Genomic DNA, 22,447 nt, shown 5'->3' on the forward strand with positions numbered 1-22,447 from the left:
GAAGAAGGAACCAACAATGAAACTGAAGAAAATCTGATAAAGAAATAAAAAAAGAAAAAGAAAGAGAGCCACAATCTGAGAGATGAAAGAAAAGAGAGCAGGGAAAACAAAGATCAAAACAACAATAAAAGAAAAAAGCTGAAATAAACCCACAGAAAAATCTGTGTTAGGACCAAGAAAGAGAATAGGAGAGTGAAAGAGGAAGCAGCAGAAGACAAAACAAGGAAGAAAGTGAAGGGGAAAAGGAAAAGGGGAGGGTCTTGAGGAATCTTGAGTCTTACGCTAGCCGTATCCCTTGATCCTGAAAAGTGCACCCGCTAGACCACCACAACGACACATTTGCGGAGGAGCCACATGCTGGAATTTTAATGGAAGTGCAAAAAATGGGTGTGACTTGAGAAGCTTTGTTGCAAAATCTTCCAAACTGCATTGGCATGTATTTCAGCCAATTCTTTTGTATCCTTGATTTCCCAGAACTTCTGGAGATGTTTTTGCGGGATCATTTTGCTTTCAGAGAGGAATTCAACTGTTCTGAACACCGATTGCTGGACGACAAGGACTTCCCCAACTTTATCACTATACCATCTTTTGGGGCGAAATGTATCGCGCACCACTTCAATTGGCATGATTTTGTGCAACAGATCATTTAAATCTTTGAGCCATCCCCATGTAATGCAATCCATGACCGTATCCAGAACATCCCCTTCCAGTTGTCCGGGCTGAGCAAATGTCCCTGCAAGAAATTTTGCAGATCCGGCGTAAAGTCTTTTGTCGTTCGTGCTTAATTTTTGGGATGGTGTTGTGTAGCTCGTCCTCTTGGATTTATGGGGTTGATCTAATCTGGAAGAAGGTTGCAATCGTTTGGAAATCTCAATTTATAAAAATTGGTCGACACATAGATTTGAATAGAATACAAACTCAATTCCTGTGTAAAATCTTTCGAAATCTTTCTGTATGCGATCGTAGGGCGTTTCTGGTGACGGCAGGTGAGGTGCAAGCACTAACCGCTTCTCAGTGAGCTTGAACAACCGATCTTACCTAGCAAGATATATGAGCTGACAAATCTCGCCGAGTTGTTCGAGGGTTTCCCGTAAATTCCTATTCCATTCCTTTGTGCGTTTCCTCTCCGTTCTTACATCCGAGTTCCAGTGGAACCAAGTCCAAGGGACGACTCTGTTTTCAACCTGATTCTTGAAAATTGAAAGCTCATTGCGCAAACTTTCGAATTCCTTATTCAGTGCTCGTCGCCCTGGTGTTTATTCCAATGTTTCTAAGATCAGTTTGGAAAATTGTGGGAATGCTGAAAGGAGAATGTTGTCATGGCATTTACTACGTCGTTCCTGAACTGAATTGACCACGACTTGTATCTCTGACAGATGAATAACAAAAAATCGGTTTCTATTGCTTCTTGAGCTTAAGTCTACGCGGGGAGAAATGTAGCTGACGATTTCGGGCGACTGGAAGCGCGGCTGTTTGGGAAGCAGAAATTACGCGTGTGTTTTCTGAAATTCCTCCGGAACCCGAAAGGAATCGATTCGTAGCACCTGGAGGAAAACCATGGAGAAAGTGAGTCGCGTGTTTTGAGGCACAAATTCAGTGAACCCCCAAGTTTGCCAATTCCGAATACATCATCTAGGAGAAGTGATATAGATGAAAATACCTTTGTAGTACACCGCTTGAAAGCAGCATAAAACAAGAGAGACTAGTTGTTGGCGCTTCGAAAACATGGCATGCATTGAGCAAACAAAGCGTGAGGTTGGTTTGGGCTGATCAATGGCTTGAGTAACAGAAAAGTTATCCCCCTCTTGGATGTAAATACTTGATTTGACAGGAATGAACGGTGCCTGATTGAACGATAAATTGAGCTAGTTTTATTTTACAAAAACAAAAGTGATTTGTTGAGAAAGAACACTCCAAAGGGGATGATGCTGGGGAGCACTGGTGAGTGGTGGGTAGCAGAGCCTGATATGCATCTCCTGGGTAGGTGAGAGCCATGATTTGCCCCAGTGTCCCGCCCAATCTGGCAGTACAGGCGAGCCGCACTGGAGTTTCTGGGTCTGTAGCCGGGCTACCAATAGGAAGCCGGGGGTTTCTCGGAACTTTCTCACCAGTTCCTCTGATCAATTCTTCTTGAGAACTCCAGTTTCTTCATTTCACCAATTCTGTGGCCTGTGCTGTCCAGTGTGTGCTACATGGCTTGTTTGGGGCTGAACTTGTAACGCTCCTAGGGACGTGAAGTCCCTAGGAGTCAGCTCTAACTTAACCCAAGTCGCCCCTGGTGCGCCCGGAGGGAGGGACTGGTGGACAAAGTCAACAATTTGGCTGAGAAAGAAATCACAAATGGCTGGGGGGAAAATTTTTAGCCTCACCCAGCCTCCCCCTCAGCTCCTGTGGACCTGCCCCAGAGCCAACAACACTTCTGGACCTCAGCTTTCATTTGGTGCTGGTCTCATCTCCTCATTCCCAACCGTTCTCCCTGTAACAATCTTTCAAAAATAAAAAAAAGAATGAAGAAATCATCCCCTTTCACAGTTTGGCCAACTGCTTTGCTTTATCACTACAGACTTGTTCTTCTTAGATCAGAGATGGTAATAGGGATTTATGGTGTTCAAAGTTGGTTTGCATAATTTTATGCATGCATAAATCATAAAATCATAAAAATGTTTTGGTGAGGAAATTTTGTATTACATAATCAGACAGTCATATTGCCTGCAAAAATGATTTTATGATTTTATGATTCATACATGCATAAAATTATGCAAACCAACTTTGAACACCATAATTGCAGGAAATAACTCAGTTGACTGGATCAACAACCACAAGCCCCCGGAGATCCAGATAGACTGTTTGGCTGGTGAGAGGAAATGTCAAAAATGTTGGGGAAACAAACAAGGGCATGATTTACACCCTGGACAGGGATACCCGTGAAGATACATAGTTGGAGAGAAGAAACACAGGCTGATTATGCTCAAGACCAAGCTACCTAAGATGAGTACAGAGAGGTTTTTGGCAGAGCAGGATTTACAGGCTTGTGACCTGAAGTGATAGAAGTGAATAGAATGACAATGCAAGTGGAGAAAAAGGTCTGACGCTTGCTCTCCAAGCTCTAAGAGCATCCACATGCAGCACTCAGTTAGCCCGGATTAGGGCACTTAGTCCACCCCTGCATCTGCATCAGCTTGGATCAACTTGGGATCAACTTGACCCGGAGCTCCGTTTGGAGCTAGTGGGGTCTACATGTAAACCCCACTAATCCTTGGATTAAACTCAAAATGCATATTCAACATGCTCATAAGCATGAACTCTATATGTTTAGGTGCCCAACACATAACATACTGGCACCTAAACACATAACCTCTGACAGCCTCGGACCCGCTAAGAGCATCAGCATTGGTGGCTAAGTTAGTATGGACTAACTAGCTTGGATTATGCTTGGAATAAGCTAATCCAAGTGGCCGACCACATTGGTGCAGATTTGCAGGTCTGAGGCTGTTGGAGATCATGTGTTTAGGTGCCGGTATGTTATGTGTTGGGCACCTAAACACATAGAGTTCATGCTTTTGAGCATGATGAATATGCATGTTGTGTTTAGTCTGAGGACTAGTGGGGTCTACATCTAGACCCCACTAGCTCCAAACGGAGCTCCGGGTCGAGTTGATCCAAGCTGATGCGGATACGGGGGTGGACTAAGTGCCCTAATCCGGGCTAACTTAGCCACAGATGCAGATGCTCTAATCCCCACCCATGCGGTTGGCCAATCGGATTAGCTTATTCCAAGGATAATCCGAGCTAGTTAGTCCATACTGACTTAGCCACCAATGCTGATGCTCTAAATAGTCTTGGGCGGGCAAGTGTCACAGACTGTGACCTAACAGGTTAGGTTAAAACAGTTGGGAGATTGGGATAGATGGTGGGTAGCTAGCTGGAGCTGGCATGATGTCACTTGTCATCAACAGACTATATACATTTTTTTCCTGGTGAACCACCATGTATTTATTGTGTCACTTTATGTGCACTTGTATACCAAAATAAACCTGAACTTCGACTAATGGGAGGAGGGGACGAACAAAAGAATGGCTACAAAGATAATGTCGTATGTAAAAAAGAAGAACAGTTCATACATAATAAAAACCAAATATGATAAAACTGATAACAGCAGAAAAATAGCTGCAACTTGTTTTTGTTTGTTTGTCTTTGAGTGCGAAGGCTTGACAAAAGTGATTCAAGAAAGGCGGCAAAATAAGTGTCCAGTTAAGACAGAGAGAGAGAGAGGGGGGGGGATCAAGTGTGTTTGGAATCGGGAAGTTGATCAGGAGGGGGATCGTCGGATTTCTTCAGGAGCGGGTTGAGTTTCTTAGTGCGATCGGGAGTGTGAGGGTCGACGATCTGGGAGATGATTCCCCGGGCCAAAGCGGGCATACGTTCTTTGCGGTTCATGAAGCAATGCATCAGCATTCCGCACCCCACCGAGCTCACAATGATGTCGCCCATCGGGATCTCTCGGGGCACCCATTTCTTGGCCTTCAGAACCGCCCATAACGAGTATAGCGCTTTGGGGGCACAGTACAGTGCTGATGACGATCCACATTGCAAAACTCAGTGGCTTTTTTCTTCTTCTTGATCTGGCAATATTTATAATCACATCCAAAGAAGACGCTTACCTAGCTCGCCCCTTCGCTTAGGCTCCTCCCATAGCAGAGAAACGCCCGTGCAGAATCCCATCAATCCGTAGAACGGAGCGCCGCGGAGGACGATCCCAAAGCGCTCGTAAACTTGACTAGGTAGACAAAAGCAGTTCTGGACGACGGAGACAAACGTGCCGAGGAAGAGGGCACTCGAGGTGGTTTTTTTGATGATCGAGCTCATGAAGGTGATCGGTCTTAATACACATGATCAAGATCAGTCGACGATCACAAAGATAAAGAGGGTGATGAAGTGAAACATACGATTTTACTAAGAGCTTTGAGCGAAAGATGAGCGCGGGTACGAGGTGAAGGATGGCATAGGTAGGTGCCATTTTGAGGATAGTCTTCAGGAGTTGATGGAGGTTGAAGGCAAGACAACTGTTATGCCGAAAGTGATTTAAAGCGCAAGGCGCGCCCATACGGAGTGTTGGGTCGGGTTGATTGAGCCAGGATTGGATGCGATTTTCGTTAAGCCAGGTGCGAGGATGGGAGTCCCGAGAGAGGAGTCGATGATGGTCTTGGAGAAGATTGCTATTAGACGGCATGAGTGAGCGGTCCAGCCGTCGATTCAAATCGACATATCGCGGGTTCAGTTCTCCGACCCGCGAGATCCAGTGGACATACCAGGCCGGTAGACTGGTGGGATAGAGTAGATAGCCGATAGCGATCTGGGCATTCGAAAGGGCGAACAATAACAAGTCTGCATGTTTGAAATGGCACAGGGGATAGCACATAAGGATCGAGTAGAGGCCTCTGAAGAAACGGAATGTTAGCTTTGTACTTGGAGTAAAAAAAAACGTAGAGTGTAACAGAGCGAAGATTAAGATATATTAGGGATGGTGACTGACCTACAGAGGACGTTGGGAGCAATCTCTTTTCGATCGGCTTTCGGCTGGGCAAAGAAGGAGACCCCACAGAGGGAACCAGCGATGAACGCATTCCATTCGGAATATTTATGCTGAGATTTCCTGAGGAAGGAGTAGGTGAGTGTCCAGAGGGAAGAGTACAAGCCCAACCAACTGGCCAGGCGAGCCGTCGAGGATGATCGGAGGGTCTGCAGCAAGACTTGGATCAATCGGCTTCCCGCTCGCTGTCTAAGAAAGAAAAAGAAAAAGAAAATCCATTCATTCATCCTCGATCTTCGGTCTGATGGTGGTGTTTATTTATTTTTTTGCCCTGTACTTACTGGCCAGGTCGATGGACCGAGTAAGCATGATGTTTGACTCTTCCAGTGCGCACCAGGGCCAAGGCCAGCAACGCGGTACTAACGACGCCATGTACGGAGAAGAAGACGACTGATGAAGAGATGGAGCGAGAGATCAGTTTCCAATTCCCAGAGCGCTTGGAAGTAAAGAGATGACTGACACAATCCTTTGCGGATGGCGATTGAGATGATGGCCCTCTTCTTACTGGCGCTGGTGGTGTCGGCGATAAACGAACGTCGCTCGCGGGGGAAGAGGTCCCGAGTGCTGGTCCGAAGCCGATGGAGCAGTGCTGATTGCTTGCTGCTTGCGATGGGTGATGAGGGAGAAGACCTGTACTCGGTTGGGGTCGAGGTGGGTGAGGGTTCCGGTTGGCTCATCTCGAAGAAAGCACCGAAATAACAACTTGGGTTCCTCGAAAGTGCTGATACAAAATATTTTTATACAGTTCCTCGAAAGTGCTGATACAAAATATTTTTATATGTATCTCTCAGACAATAACCTTCTTCTCTTCTATCTCCGCGCAAAACCTTAAAGCCAACTCCCCCCTAATCCCCATCTTCCCGAGGGTTTCCCTAATATTTCATGCCCAATGTGCTTCATCTTCAGATTACTTATCGGAAAGCGTGCTGAGCCCCAGGAGTGGGCCGTCTGATTCCGGATTCCCAGATCCATCATCCATCATCCTGCAACCCCAGTAAGTCTCCATGAAGGTACAACAAAATAATAATACATAAGATTTCAATCAAAGACAAAACAAATGTGATTAGAGAGAGGAAGAGTAGTATGTATACCGTAAACCGCCTGCTTACTAGAAAGAAGTGGAAAAGATACAAAAAAAAAAGATGGAGGAAGCCAAAGTGAGATTGTTTTGTCAATCAAGGGGGGGAAGGTCGGAAGAAACAAGAGATAATAGTTACGGATAAATAAAAGATGAAAGTCTAACAAAGAGAAGAGGGAGGCAACAAAATGACAAGTTGGTCATACATTAGGGAAAACAAAAAAAGGATAAAGGGTTAAAAAAATCCGAGGATGTTTAAATGTGAGAGGAGTGGGATTGGACAGAGACAGTCATTGGATGTGAAGGAGATGGGGGAAGGTAGGATACATTTGGTCATCAAGGATTCTTCTTTTCATTTTTTCGTTTGGTTGAACGCGGCGTGAGGATACAAAGAAACAAGCGACGATTCAACAGCAGCCGGCCACACTTGATGAGAAGCGTCCCGTATTCCCTTTTGTTTTTGTCTGAGTGGGATGCATAGATAGGATAGTCAAGAAGAGAGCAAAGCAAGATGGCGAGTATTAGTCAATGTGTATACAACGATTGATTGATGGAGTGCTTTATTTATCCGGATTGGCGACGAAGAGCAGCGGTTTTTTGACCAGACTACGCTCGACCTTGACCCGCTCGCCGGTGCGCTTAGGTTTAGTTTTGCGCTCAGCGGAGACGGGGGTGGGGGCGGGAGTTTCGAACTGCTTGACCATGGCGCGGACGCCGACAGAGCCGGCGGTCTCGGTGCGTCTGGCGGCCGGACGCTCGACGAAGGTTTGCTCGACCGGCGTCAGCGGGTCGACCATCGTAAGCATCGACGAATGGGGCGTGGTGGCGAGGACGGGCGAGTTGAGACGGGGGCCCTTGGGCCGAGGCGATAGAGGACGGTCGGCCATGTCGAGCGGCGGCAGGCCCGCAGTGGCTAGCTCGCACTCTGGGATCGTCGGGGACGCGATGCTCGCTGGTTTGAGGCTCTGAAAACTGGTGGGCACGGAGGACGAGTCGGATATCCTGCTGCTGTCTGTCGACCGCAGCCGCTGGACAACCGTCATGTGTGCTGTCGCGGCTTCAATCATGGACGAAGTAGCCGTTTGTATGGAGGTCTGAGAGGTGTGGGTGAGCTGACTGACGTCTCCAGACCGGGATCTGCCGTGCTCATCGATCACGTTTTCGGCTAGCTCCGGAGTCTTTTTGGAGAGATGTATCGGGGCAATCGGAGGGGCCGGTGTTGGGTCGCGGATGGGATGAATGGCACCGGGTGACTCTGAGTGATCAACGACAATATGCTTGTTGAACCGGCCCCACCAACTGCCGACGCGTTCAGGAGTTTTTGGTGACAAGAACGGATTGGCAGGGGTACTGATCAGACTGATGGTTGATAGGCCCGCGGCCGAGTGTCCCCAGTGATCTCCCGTCTCGGCTTCGTTGGCTGGTGCGACGTATGTTGCGTTGCTCGCTCGGGAAGAATCCGCCAGTTCAATGGTCGAGTATCCTGACTCCTCTCGAGTATGATGACCGGCTTCCTCAGGGCAAGGATCGGCAAAAGGGTCATGTCGCGAGGAGCTTTCCCCAGAGGATTGTTGGAAGTGGGAGCTGGTCGACCCTCGGCCACCTATCGAGTTCATCTGTGCGGAGGAATCCCGCATGCACTCGTACTGTCCATACTCTGAAACCGAGGAGGGGCCTCGACCGTCATCACTCCATGGCGCCAGCGAGGCACCAAGGAAACTAGTTGAGGTGCCGAATCCACATTGGGATTCCGCAGGTTCGTCGATCCCATCCCAAATTCGTAAGCCACCACGCGTCTGAAACAAAAAAGAAATTAGGGCCAGGGTTGTTTTCAAGGCAAGTGATGGTGAGAGTCGACTTACAGTAACAAGGGAGGGAAGATTCTGCTTGACTTCGGACATCGGCAGAGGTGGAGGGGGTGGCAGCCGAACCCGCTCGGTGCAGCATTCGTCGTACTTCTTCAATGGTCTATCACGGTTGTAACTAGAGGAAGGACTACTGGCGTCGTAGCCGGACAGGCTGGCGGACTCGGTGCACACCCAGACCTCGCTTTCTTCATCAGCCAGGATATCGAAGCGCTCGTTGTGTTTGTTGTTTCGCTTGTTGTGGGGCAAAAGCGCGCGAACACCGACGCCGACTCCGGCTAAGGCTTTCAACGGACCTGGGACGGTGTTTTCCAGCCGGTGACTCATGCCTGCCCGGGCTCGCGGGATCGTGTGGGCCGCGTGCAGACTGTCTTCCTGGTTCACCAGTCGTACTTTATCATCGTTCTGGCTATCGCCATCCCCAAAGTCTGGCCCATATGCCTTTTGTCGGTATGCGCCGGCTGCAACTGCCCGCCGACCCTTCACTATCTTCTGGTAACGGTATGCCACCACCGAGCCCACGCCCACAACTAGTGCGCCTAGGATCCCAAAGGTGATGCCCAGGATTTTACCGGTCGTTGGCGGCGAGGAAGGGTCATGCGGATGCGGGACCGGGAGCGGCTTGACGGTGTCTTTCGACCCGGGGACTTTCCAGCTGTTCGGGTCGTGGGCGGCTGGGTCGGCTGGACGGGGCAGCTGTGCGGCTGGTCGGCCATCGGCTGTGGAAGGTGTGTAGGTTTCGGACCACTTGAGGTTTTGCAAATCGTAGATCCCAACGTTGGATGACGCAGCCTGGCTCGTGTCCAAGCTACCGAATCCAAATGCCACGACGACGTTGCTGCCCAATCGAACCATGGTATGTCCCCAGCGCGCTCCAGGGCTGTTTCTATCTCCCGGGTTCAGATTACTCCAGCTCATCGCAGAAAGGTCTAGAAGCCAAAGATCGCTGTAAACGCGCTCGCCGTCTGCTGAGGCGCCTCCATAGAGCAAGATCTGGGTGGCTGATAGGCTGACTATGGAATGCCCCCTTCTGGCCGTCGGAGCTGAAGCAGTGCGCAGCGGAATCGTTTCCCAACTGCCGGTACACTTATCTGAAGAGAGGTCGGGAGTAAATCGGTAAAGATTTGACATATCCAAGCCTTGCTTGTTAGCACCCACACCGCCCATGGCATAGATTCTGAGTTGATTTGAAGAGTCGAGCATTGCGACGGAAGCGTGATCAAAGGTCGGTGATGGTGCGCCAGAGCACTGAGACCAGGTGCCTTGGAGTGGGGTAGACTTAGGGGCGGCATACTGCCATAGTTCGTCGAGTACGGTCTGGCTGCCATCTGCCCTCTGGCCTCCAAGAGCCCACAGACGAAGTGAAGTTGGACTGGAGGCCGAGATCAGCGTATGACGTACCCGGCGCATTGGTTGCTGAGCCCAGGTAGGATCCTGCTGTGTGAGCTTGACGGGAGCCGTCGAGGGGGTGCTCGGGCCAGTCGGAGGTAGATTGATGATCCATGAACTATCGGTGCCTGTCAGGTTGGGCGAAGAGCTGACATCCCCCCCAAAGGATAGGATGATTCCTGGATCGGTGGCCGTTGGTTCCACCAAGGAGGCGAGAGTCGCGTATGAGACCAGCTGTGAAGATCCTTGAGATAGTCTGGAGCCGGAGAGATATTGCCATGGGGGAGATGATGTGGAGAATGAGCTATTGAGAGAAAGAGAAATCAGATCGTCGGTATCTAGTATGCGGAAGAAAGGAAGTGATGTTGGTTAGAATACGCGAACTACTCTCGCGACTGAAGCAGGGGGCCAGATTACTCACTGGGAGAGCTGCTGAACGTGTATCCTCCACCTGCGGGCGACTTTCCACCGTAGACCAACAGCGAGTTATCTGATAGAAGAAGGGAGGCTTGTCCCCATCTGGATGCACAAGTTAGATGAGTTACGCACGTCAGTGGATGTTCCAAGCTTCTCTGCTGGAAAAATAGCAGACGAGCTTACCGGGGTTGAGAGCCATCTGGATGTGAAGCAGGGTCGGCCGAGAGTGCAGGAGAGGACAGAAGCAAGAATGCAGAGGAAAGCAGGGAAGAGAATTGTCGGCGAGGTGTTCGCCTGTGGAGAGTGGCCATCTGCGGCCAGGTGGGTGGATGAAAAGGTGTGCAGACAAAATGGATCGGAGTTGGGCCGGACTTTGGGTGTGGTTGATGGCTGAATGTCTTCGCGTCACGCGTCGGCAGGGGCGGAGAAGGGCGGGGGCGAGCTGGCAGGATTCGATATGCAGGCGGGGGTGATGAAAGTTTGTGGTCGCTCAGAGACGCCAGGGAATCGAGAGCCGAGTGGGGTTGAGTTCTGGGAGGTTCGGACTGGGAGTAGAAAGGGTGCCGATTGGAGTTAGCCTGGTGTCATGCAGCTGGGCGGCTTGCGATCGAGCCTGCACTCTGGCCTACCAACCGAGGCGACGTGGAAAGAATATCTACAAACTCCGAAATCAGACTTCAACGACGCGTCTTCTCGCTGGGAATAGCTCGGCTTGTGATTGACAGACACTCGAGTCTGGCCGTCGAGACTCGAGGAGGCTGAGTGAGCTCCGTTCGACGCGAGCTGTCGAGGAATGACTGCAAACTATCCGGCCGAACGTCGAGGCTATGTATCTATCGAAGCGGCTGACGTGTCTGAGCGCGAATCAGCGGACAGAAGGGCTGGCCTTGACAGAGCAGCAATCCCCAGCGAGGAAAAAGTTGTGGATGGGATCGTCGCAAGGGGGGTGCGCAGCGTGTGGTTCTGCCAACTTGAAACACCACACATCCACTCCATCCATCCATCCAACTCCAGACGAATCATCTGCACGGTTCAGCTCCGCCTCTTACATACCTCACAAAACCCCGCCATGGCCCTGCCAAACCCTGCCGGGAAGAGCCGCATGTTGCCGCCTGATTAAGAAGCTGGCGAGGTACATACATACATAGCAGAAGGATGTGAACGAGCAAAGGTTACCCTCGGGCTTGGAAAGCAGAATCACGCGAGATATCCGGCTCAAAAGGAACCTTGGAAGAGGCATAAGGAAAAGTACAACCACATAGACCGAGCGGCCTCAAGAACTTGCACCTATTTCCAAGCTGCTCCTCCTGGGGCGGACATAGCTGTGAAGAAACAGCACGCGTGGCAACCACTTTCAATTTAATATGACTGCAGGCTGATAGGCTGGAATCAGCCAAGTTGTACTTTGCACTCATCGAAAGTCTATACGTTTATGCACCTTGAACTTGCTCAGAAGGAGACTTTCAGCCTTAATGTTTGTTACAGAAGTATAATATTCAAAGCTATGGCAAGGAATTATGGCTTATAATATTGCAAGATCCTTTTCGTTGGGCTTTTATTGGCTTGGCCAGCTTATTTCTTGTTTACAGGTTCTTCCTCATCATCATTCATCCTCGGCATGCTAATTGTCCTCGTCTCCAGATTCGCCCTCTTCGTCCTCGTCTCCAGATTCCTCGTCTTCGTCCTCGTCTCCAGACTCGCCCTCTTCGTCCTCCTCGTCCTCCTCATCCTCCTCATCAAATCTGCCCAGCCGACCAAATCCGCCGAACTCGTCCAAGTCCCCGCCGTCATCGGTGTCTGGCTCGTCTTCCGGGTCTGGCCAAGGGTATTGGCAACCAGCGGCTTCCCATGCGTTGCAAACAGACTGATGCAAAAGCGTTTCCCAATCATCGATCCATTGACCAGCCTCTGCAATCGCTTGCTGATCAATCCTAGGATCCTTACGTTCCGGCAATTGTTTCCAGTAGTCTTTGAGAGCAAATATGCATTCGAGCATTTCCCCCTGGAGGTTGATCGACGCATCCACAAGACCTCGCCGGTGGCTCGGCAAACTTTTCATCTCCGTGACGAACTGGTATAAGTGTCTCAGCGCCTCGTTGGTACGGAAGAGTAGCCTTTTCAGTTGGGCTTCTTCGATGTCCATGGATGACCCAACAAAAATCAACCCATGACCCTGGGTCGGTCGCAAAAGTTTGTAAAGAAATGCACGACATATCTTGACGTATGGAATACCGGCCCGAGTGAACTTCATTGCTGTAGGAGTTAGGAGTTGAATGTCCTCTTCCTCTGAGTCCGATTCACCACCTTTGGCGGACTGGTGATAATGCGGATTCAGGTGTTTCAGCAACGTCTTCAACAAGGTGTCGACCTGGTCCACCATCTCTTGCCACTCTTCTTTGGCCACAGGCAACAGAGGTTGCTGGATCCATTCAATTAGTGCATCGATGCGCGTAGCCGACGTGGTGGTGCGAGTGGCAAGGGTGTCCCATTTCTGTACGATTGGGTGGTCGCTGTTTGCTGGGCTTGGAAAACTGTGATCGGCAAAAAACGTGTCGCATGTTATGAGTACCCGACAAAATTCGCCAGTCAAGAGATCCTGGGTTCGGTATGTGATCGTTTTGCCTTTGAAGCAGGACAGTTGGCGAGGGCCCGGTTTTTCTTCCTGATTAGGCTTCCACGTCCTCCAAATCCAGATGACGGATGAGTCAATTTCTGCCAGAATCTCATCGATCTCTATCAAGTTATTTAAGATCGCGTCAAACCACGAGCTCGTGCCACTTTTCGCGTCCAATGGATCCATAAAGATGGGCAAGAGCCTGAGCTTGTATTTCAGAATCGGTAAGAACGTCTGCGCCATTCGGTTTGCGGTTTCGCTTCCTGACATCCCCTCCGGAGGGTCCGAGACAGTAGTCCTCAATATCGGATTGGACAGCGTCCGCTTCTTATGCGTGGACACTCGGTGATACAATTGCCTGATGGCTTGTCGAAAAATTGCTGAAGATTACACTCGTCAGCACGGGTGATGTTCAGGATAAGTTATTGGAGTCTTTCCCGGAGCACACCTTGATATTCTTGTGGTGACTTTCCATCCGGATTTTTCGATCGAAAGGAGGCGATTGTTCGTCTCACTGGTACGATTTCATCTTGTTCAGCCATCTCGTAGGTACATACATAAATCGATCGTTTTCGAATCAAAAAGAAGTGAAAGTGGTGCTGCGAACCAGCTAGCTTAGCAGGATACCCCGCTTCATGGGCCGGGGGACCCGGTGCACCTTTACCAATCAGGCGGGTCCGGGCCGCCCGCGGGCAGGCCTGAGTCAGAAACTCCCTCTCTTGCCTGAGTGAGCTTGAAGAAGGTACAATGCCCAAGAAGTGTATATGAAATGTTAGAAGATAAAGTAATGATGGGCAGAAGTAACAGGTATAAGGTTCAAGGAATGTCCATAATGAAGATGAGCATTGGTAATAGCTATAAGAACTAGGAAGGAATGTACTGCTGATATCAGGGGGATTCAAAGCTGGCCATGCATGCTTGCACGTACTTTTGCAAGTTGGTTTTCAAGGCTTTTCTTGAAATCCAAAATTCTTCCACGTGCAGGGCCCACGGTTGGCAAATTCCTCACGTTGGCCTGCTATGGGCACCGCAGTGCGGCTCCAGTGAGCATCTTGAGTCCGGGCGGGCAAAAATTACCTGCCCGCCCCAATTTGAACCCATTTGTCTCTAGCAATGCTGGAGGCATGACCAGCCAAGGCAGTACTGACTACACCATCCAACATGTTGATGCCCTCCTAGCCAATAATGCATATTCAGCATAGTAAATTCATGTTTTCCCCAAATCTTGTCAGTGGGCAACTCGTTGAAAACCTTTTTTTTTGTAATTTCTCACCTATATTGTAGCCTCTTTCCATGCATGGAAAGAGACACGGAAAACTCATCTTTTTTGTTTCATTTCTTGGTTGGCCCAACGTGGGCTCAACCGGAGAATAACATTGGGCTGCGGCTCAGGGACAGCCTTGGTTGGCTGGGTTGCACACCCAACAGTGTTTCAACCGCGGGGCTCTGTCAACTCTGCTGATCTGGCATGTTGGCTGGGTTGGCCCGCCCGCGCCCAGCATGGGTCTGGCCAAGTTGGGCCCAGCATGGGTCTGGCCAAGTTGGGCCTGACCAATCCTCAACACCAATCCAACCCCGCGGTTGAAATCTGGGCAGACAGGTTGGGGCCCACCTGGGCCGACCTGTCTGCGACCGCGCCGTTGGGCCCACGTCAACCAAAGCTCAAATTTGAGTGGTGGTGTAAGTGTGTTTCAAGAAACCTTTTTTTTTGTCTCTAAAGGTTTTTTGAGGGTTGTGAAAGGGGTGTGATGGTAGTCTGCCCCCGCAAGCAATCTAATGCCTGTGACATATTGGCAAAATTCACAAGTGAGTTCAACCTGATTGATGGCTTGTTTTTCAAATTTTTAAAATTCCAGAATATGTAGGGAATCATCAGGATTCTCAAGGAGCCATAAGCTTCTAAAATTTGGGAGAGGTTGGAGGTCATATGAGGGGTTTAATGGTCTTTCCAGCCATTTTCTGGTGCTTTTCACGCAAGAACCTCAACATTGCGTGCAAGTCCCTCCCTGCACTGCCAGCATATTTGTCTTGGATAAAGTCATCCCAGTTTAACTGAGATGCACTCAACCAATTCAAAATGGGTTGATCTTCACCCATGAAGTATAAATCCAAGGGGGGTACCTTGGATTTATATTTCATCAGTTGAGATCAACCAAGTTTAAATTGGTTTTGTTCATCCCAGTTTAAATTGGATAACCTTACCCCAGGTAATTATGCTGGCTGTGCTGGCGGGAGGGTGCTTCCACCCCAAAAGCATGGGAGGTGTGTTAAGTTTGGGTAGAATGAGTGAGTGACTAGGTGTAAAATGGGGTGTAGAATCTGGATATGAGATAATAAAGGTTGATTTGGGGAGGGTTTGTCTGATATAAAAGTGGTGGTAGGAACAGAAACAGAGTTACCACACCAGTTGGTCATTGAGCCTCACTAAGTTTGTATAATCTTCTCAATGACCAGTTCAACCTGCCATCAAGATCTCTGGGTGACAGGTTGAACAAGTTGTTGAGAGGATGCATATGCTTGGATAAATGACTGGTGAACTGCATGAGCATATTCTGATCCTGCAAATCTGGTATTCATGCCCCCAAACGCCTGAAAAGGCCCTGATAGTGTGTTTCTCATTTAAATATGAGTTGTGCAATATAACACCTACAGTTATGATGCATCAAAAAGGGGACTCAAATAGTGCATCAAGTTTGTCTGGGCAAATGTCCAAGTTTTGGGGTGAAAAGGCCAAGTGCGCTGGGCACTCACCCAAAGCCTACTTGGCCCAGCTGAAAGACCGCGTGGCACACCCAAAACCACCGCTAGGCAAATCTCCACAAACTTAACACAAGTCCCCCACTTTGAAGTGCCCTGGTACAGCATGGGCTGGCGCAAAGCGCAACATCCAAAGGAGGGCCTTGGGACTAATGTCCCCAAACTGAACTGAGAGATTCTAATCTTCCAAGATTCTATGTGCCTTTCCAATTTTGAGTGTGTTCCCAAAGGACCCTGCACATGCCTTTTGGAACATGAGAATTGTCTCACTCCTCTGTATCCGCTGCGCTGCATTTAGCGCAGCGAAGCGGTTAGCGCAGCAAATTTTTGGGTCGCTGCGCTAAGCGCTACGCGCAGCGGGCAGATCGCTGCGCTACGTGCTTTTTGATCTTCCCAGAAAAGAAATAGAAAGATAGTGCGCTAAAGAAGAGATCACATAGCGGTCAGCGCCGTTTTTTTCTATGCCATGTGGGAGCCAAAAAAAAAAGGAAAAAGGTTTTAAAACACATAGAAATATGTTAAGAACATAAAACTGTTCCGCTATCCGCTAATTTAGCGGGTAGCGTAGCAAGTTTTTTGCTTTCACTGCGCTTTTGCTAATGGCCCTGGGAGGGTAGCGGACAATCGCTGCGCGTAGCAATTAGCGCAGCGGTGTTCTCGCTGCGCTATTGCTTTTTGGTCTGGTCACATAGCGGTCAACCGCTGCGCTACGCTAAAAGGCTGCTTTTTGTAGCGTAGCGCAGCGGATACACCCTTGACTCCTCCCTTTCTTTTGCCACTACACAAATTCCTGGAAGTCCAAGTGTTCTCCTCCCATGAACCTCCAAACTTATGGTTTTTGGGGTATTCTGGGCTGTTTGAATTGTGTGTATTGGACTGAACTTGGAAAACAGTATGCTCATTCAATTCAATTCCACAGGATCCAAGCTATGCAATCTCTGGTTAATATGCCTTGTCCAATCAAGCTTGTACATCCAATCCTCATTATGAGGACAGGGATCTGAAGCCAAGATGGTAAGCTATCTTGACCCTTCAGGGCTTCAGCAGAGGTTTGCCAGTCTTTGCTGTGTGAAGAGTGAAAGGAAAAAAGGGTATAAACAGCCCCAACCTCTCTGGCAAAAATTATCACATGAGTCATAAGCCTCCGTATGGAGAGTCCATTTGGGATGTGCCCCTCCCCCCCCCTCCATTTGAGAGGCTTATTTAAGCTAGACATTGCCAAGTTGGCCAACCCCCGGTGGCACTTGGCCAAGCAGGACTGGGGCATGCGCCCAGACACACTTGATACACTACAAGTTACTTCAACACAGCTTTAATGCACAGTGACTGTGAAAAGAAAAATTTTCATGTAGTTTGGTGGAGTTTGAATGGCCATTATCCTGGAGTATCTTGCATGTCAACTGACATCAGTTGCACAACTTTTTCTTGTAGTGCTATAACTTGTCCCATAAAAGTTAACTTGTAGGATGGGTCCAGAAACCATTTCTAGTGGAAATGTAGCTGGAAAGAAAGGAAATCAAATCCAGACATTTTATAAACTGTTGAACATCCACCTAGACAAACCATAGCTGTCAGTGTAGCATAGCGCTGCACAAATGCACTATTTTTTAGCGTAGTGTTAGCGCAACTGCGCGCATCTGCGCTGAGACTACGTGCACAGGGTGCAAAGCTATTTTAGGTTTTAGCGCTGGCGCAGTTGCGCTCTTTTGCGGGGCTAGTGCAATTGCGCGTATCTGCGCTAACGCTACGTTAAAACCTAAAATTGCTTTGCACCCTGTGCAATTAGCGTTGGCGCAGATGCGCGCAATTTTGCTAACGCTACGCTAAAAAATAGCGCATTTGCGCAGCACCATGCTACACTGACAGCTATTATGGTGTTCAAAGTTGGTTTGCATAATTTTATGCATGCATAAATCATAAAATCATAAAAATATTTTGGTGAGGAAATTTTGCATTACATAATCAGACAGTCATATCCCCTGAAAAAAAAAATTCATGATTTTATGATTTATGCATGCATAAAATTATGCAAACCAACTTTGAACACCATATATGGTTAGCATAGCTGACCCATGGTTGATAGAAGGTGTTCCTGATTTTTAATACCTCTTTGAGCTCAAAATACTTTCAAGAGTGTATTCTTCTGGAAGAAAAAAATTGGGGCTGTTTGGAGCACCATAAATAAGGTTTTGGGGGTTTGCCTTAGTAGGAAATCCGCCAAATCAGCCCCCGGCTACACAAGGTGTCCCTGAGGTGTTCTAATGACGTGAAGCTCAGCATATGTTTTGAAGAGTGTATTCTTGTGGAAGAAAACAATTGGGGCCATTTGGAGCACCTTAGATAAGGTTTTGGGGGTTTGCCTTAGTAGGAAATCCACCAAATCAGCCCCCAGCTACACAAGGTGTCCCTGAGGTTTACTAATGCCGTGAAGCTCAGCATATTTTTCAAAGAGTTATTGTCTTCAAAGTTGAAGTTCATGCATGTAAAAATGCATAAATCATAAATTCATAAAACTTTTTTTGCAGGGGATCTCACCAATCTGCTTAAGTAATCTTTGGCTTTCCCAGCCAAAGAATTTTTATGAATTTATGATTTACGCATTTATGCATGCATTAATTCCAACTTTGAAAACCATAAGTGTATTCTTGTGGCAGAAAAAAATTGGGGCCATTTGGAGCACCTTAGATAAGGTTTTGGGGGTTTGCCTTAGTAGGAAATCCACCAAATTAACCCCCCTGTTCCACAAGGCCTTCCTGATGGTTTCTACTGCTGTAAATCTCAACATATTTTCTAGAAAGTGTATCTAGATTGCTGTAAAACTTTGGGTGCTTTTGGGTGCTCCAGTGAGGAGATATAAATATTTCTCTATTTTCTGGGATTTTTTGTAAAGTTAAACTCCCGACTCCCGTTTGGGATTGCGGAATTACAATTCCAACTCTTGTTTGGGATTGCAGAATCACAATTCCGACTCCCAAATTGCCCCCGGGTCAAAATGCGGTCACAAGGACCCGGCAAAGACGTGCCGAGGCGGTCCGCGCAACATAAATTGCGTTTGGGAGTCAATTTTTTAATTTGTGGGAGTCAATTTCTCAACCCCCTTTCACTAATGGGGTTTAGCAAAAAAACCCAAAGATTTTTAGCAAGCTATTTCAGCGGCCCATAGCAGGAAATTGCTTCACTTACCAGAAAATTGAAAATTTCTGGTGAAATCCAATTGTGAATCCCCCTATTGAGCACGGATGCCCTCTGTTACTTTACTCCAGTAAACCCCAAGTTTTTATTTACTTTGATAATTTAGGGACTTTCTTAATTGACTACTGTAATTTTGACTTCCAACTACCAATCACGGTTTACGTTGGGAGGACTGCTACCTGACATTGCACCCGGGTATTGCGGACCAAAAATTGACCTGGGTGCAATTTTGTAGTCAGAAGTTGAAAATGGAAATACAAAATGGTAGTCGGATTTATAATTTTTTCAAAAATGGCAAAAATAAAAAAAATCACAACTCCTTACGGCGGGGTCCAAGCCCTGCCAAAGGTTTACAGAGGGCATAAAACCCTCTCAAGAGCATATGGTGAGCTTCACGGCATTAGCACAACTGGAATGGGGTGTGCTATTGGCACACATTTTGGCTGGTGTCCTACTAAGGTAAACTACTAAAACTATAGCAACGGTGTAAGACTCAAAAGTGGTAATGAAACCCTTCTGCTGAATTTTGAAGGGTATGATGGAGTTTCAAGCTCTGCCCTTCTGTTATCAGTCAACAAGACCGACCAAGATCTGCTTGGCAAGTTTTATTAAGTGATAGGTCTGGTCTGTTCCAGATGAAATCTGTTTGAATGGCAACATGTAAGTGTTTTAATTACTTTGTTATAAGGGTTTAATTCCTTTATTATAAGGGTTGTTATAAGGGTTTTAGGATTTGAGTGTGGATGAGTGTTGGGTGACTTGTGAGTTATGGGTGAGGAACTGGGGAGCAGACCACAGGGGGTGGAGAGAGCTCCTTTTATAGACAAAAGTGGAGCCCCAAAGGGGCTCGTGGGTTAGGGTTTCAGCCAATCTAGACAACAGGGTGAGGGATTGTAGCTGGTGGGATTAGATACAAATGATGTCATGACCTCTCAGGGGCGCATGAATGGTGTCAGAATATACAACAGAACATTCTAACGCATGCATAAGGTGACAGTGGACTGCATGAGCTGCCATACAGGGGTAAATAGTGTATACACAAAGTCTGAGGCTGCAGAAACAGTGTAAATGATGTCATACTATGTATATAAAGGAGTGTATTTAGCTAATATGTAATGAGTGTAGCCTGAACAGGAGATGTATGTTTGTATCCTGTGAAACTTGGGTTGTGGCAGGTGACAGCTGGGTCACTGGGCTGGCCGCGTGATGGGTGTCCATGAGGTGTAAATTCTACACTTGAGGGGCCCCAGGGGTGCTTCCAGTGGTGACTAGGGGTGGGATTGGCCGTAGAATCCATTTGGTGGTATCTTGAGGCCTAGTATGAGTAATTATGTGGCATAGAAAAATCTTTTTATTTTTCCACTTTTCTATCTACCACAATGGTGCCTAGAGAATGTCAAAACGGACCTGGGTACCATTTACACCACCAGTACCCGCGCAGTTTTTGCCAAAAACGGGCACCCGGCACCGCATCTGGCACTGCCTGGCGGGTACCACGAGTCTTTTAGGCGGGTACCAGCGGTACCCGCCGGCTTTTTTCATCAAAGAGATCATCAAGGGGGGTCCTCGATGACCGGAATGGATGTGTCATCATAAGTTCCTCCCCTCGATGACCAAAACAGGTTGGTCATTGAGGGGAGGATCTCTCAATGACCAGAACAGCGATGACCAACCTGTTCTGGTCATCAAACAGGTTGGTCATTGTAATTGAGGGTACTCCCCCAACGGCCAGTACACACTATTCATCAAGGGGAGTTGTTACTCCCCTTGATGATTGCACCAGGGCTGTCCTTGATGACCTGTCCTGGCCCATGACCGGTCTATTTTCAGTCATTGAGGGCAGCTCAAAGCGGGGTAAAGGCCGGGGGTCCAAGGGTTACCCGATTAACCCGTTGGGGGAAAGCGGTACTTGGGGGCGGTACCCGGGTACCGCACCGCTTTTTCCAAAAAAACGGGCACCCGGCACTGCCTGGGGGGTGCACGGCGGGTGCGGGCGGTACCTGCCCGCGGGTGCTGGTGTGGTGGTCAAAATGGTAGTCAAGCTTCAAGATCAACCCTCAAGAAAAACATCTTCAAGATCAAGACTCAAGCCTCAAGATTCAAATCCCAAGATTCTCCCAGATCCTCCTTCTCCCTTTTCCCCCTACTCTCCTCATTCTCACTTCCCCTTCTTTCCCCTTCTTCTCTTTCTTGGTCCTAACACAGATCTGTCTGTGGGTTTATTCCTAGTTGTTGTCCTTTTCTGGTTTTTGTTTCTTCCTTGTCTTTTGTCATGTTTATTTCCATTTCTCTTGGTTCCTCTCTTATTTCTTGTGGTCCTCTTTGGTTTCATGTTTTCAGGTCTTGGTTTTATTTCTCTTCCTTTTTCTTCTTTGTGTTGTTGTAAGCTCGTGACCGAGCTTCACTGATCTGAGCGTCTTGGGAGGTCTCAACGGGGCACGGTACAAGGTCAAACCTTGGAGGGAAACACTTCTGGAACCTAACTAGGGATGCATTTCAACTAGTCCAGGGGAAGTGTCAGTACTTCCCTCCTATTTACAATTTTAAAGATGAAGAAGAGGAAATGCTCACCTAGTCCAGGGGAAGTGTCAGTACTTCCCTGCTGGACTAGGAGGGCGCGGGTCGACGGGGTCTAAGAACTCGGTTCGAGGTGATTTGGTGACATCCTCGTGACTCCTTTGGTGAGGTCGCGGGGCGTGAGCTCACAGTTGTCTTTTTCTTTTCTTTCTCTCTGTTGTCTGCGGTGGGTGCGCGCGCATGGCGCGCAAGGAGATGATGACATGTCTGTGACAGGCCTCCAGGAATCCAAGTTCCTGGCGAACTTGGAGGATAGGAGGCCATAGCATCCTGTTCTGATCCAAGTCAGGGGTTATCAATAATATTGATCTTTTTCCGAGTCCCATCCCAGAGTCCATCAAATCAACAAGAATCCTTTCCTCGAATCCCTTCTCAACAACACAACCGCCGCCGAGGATCCAAACCCCGGCAAAAAATCTCAAAACCACTTCCCCCAACGCTATCAACCCAAATCCCTATGACTCATCCGGACCATCCGTGAGGGCAGCTCCCAGAGCACCTTTTCCCCTCCCAGCGCTGCCGCCGGCTTAGCACCGAGCGGAGCTCCATACCGGGTACCGGTTGACATTCTCTAATGGTGCCCCAAAGGGTCCAAAAATTTTACCGTGCAAATAAAAATCCCTGAAATTAATACGGTTAGCTGCATGGCATTAGGAATCCTGAGGAATGGGGTGTGCTACTGTGCGCGCATTTTGGCCGGTGTCCTACTAAGGAATACCACTGAAACCATAGCCACGGTGAACCAAAGGGTCCCAAAATTTCAAAGTGCACAGATTAAGCTCTGGATAAGATATGATGAGCTGCATGGCATTAAAAAACCCCAGGAATGGGTTTGGCTAAGGTTTTGTAGGACACCAGCACAAATGGGTGCACAGTAGCAAACCCCATTCCTGAAGTGTAATAATTCCATGCAGCTCATCATATTTTTTTCAGAGCTTAACCTGGGCACTGTAAAATTTTGGGACCCT

At 48.2% G+C, this 22,447-nt stretch overlaps 3 protein-coding genes across 3 annotated transcripts; all 3 read right to left on the minus strand.

Moving 5' to 3' along the window:
• Positions 1–4,281: 4,281 nt before the first annotated feature.
• On the minus strand, positions 4,282–6,267 carry PtA15_8A453 (uncharacterized protein; the record flags this gene model as incomplete). Its single annotated transcript, XM_053171885.1, has 6 exons — positions 4,282–4,571; positions 4,662–4,879; positions 4,947–5,438; positions 5,534–5,779; positions 5,872–5,980; positions 6,051–6,267. 6 exons carry the CDS (start codon positions 6,265–6,267, stop codon positions 4,282–4,284), a joined length of 1,572 nt encoding a protein of 523 aa, XP_053023104.1.
• A 961-nt stretch (positions 6,268–7,228) lies between these two features.
• Positions 7,229–10,650, minus strand: PtA15_8A454 (uncharacterized protein; the record flags this gene model as incomplete). Its single annotated transcript, XM_053171886.1, has 4 exons — positions 7,229–8,464; positions 8,531–10,260; positions 10,344–10,441; positions 10,523–10,650. The coding sequence occupies 4 exons, from the start codon at positions 10,648–10,650 to the stop codon at positions 7,229–7,231; spliced, it is 3,192 nt and encodes a 1,063-aa protein (XP_053023105.1).
• A 1,310-nt stretch (positions 10,651–11,960) lies between these two features.
• On the minus strand, positions 11,961–13,495 carry PtA15_8A455 (uncharacterized protein; the record flags this gene model as incomplete). The annotated part of the gene is made up of 2 exons (XM_053171887.1): positions 11,961–13,333; positions 13,402–13,495. The coding sequence occupies 2 exons, from the start codon at positions 13,493–13,495 to the stop codon at positions 11,961–11,963; spliced, it is 1,467 nt and encodes a 488-aa protein (XP_053023106.1).
• Positions 13,496–22,447: the final 8,952 nt, after the last annotated feature.

This window comes from Puccinia triticina, chromosome 8A (genome assembly GCF_026914185.1).
Source record: "Puccinia triticina chromosome 8A, complete sequence".
NCBI classification, from domain to species: domain Eukaryota; kingdom Fungi; phylum Basidiomycota; class Pucciniomycetes; order Pucciniales; family Pucciniaceae; genus Puccinia; species Puccinia triticina.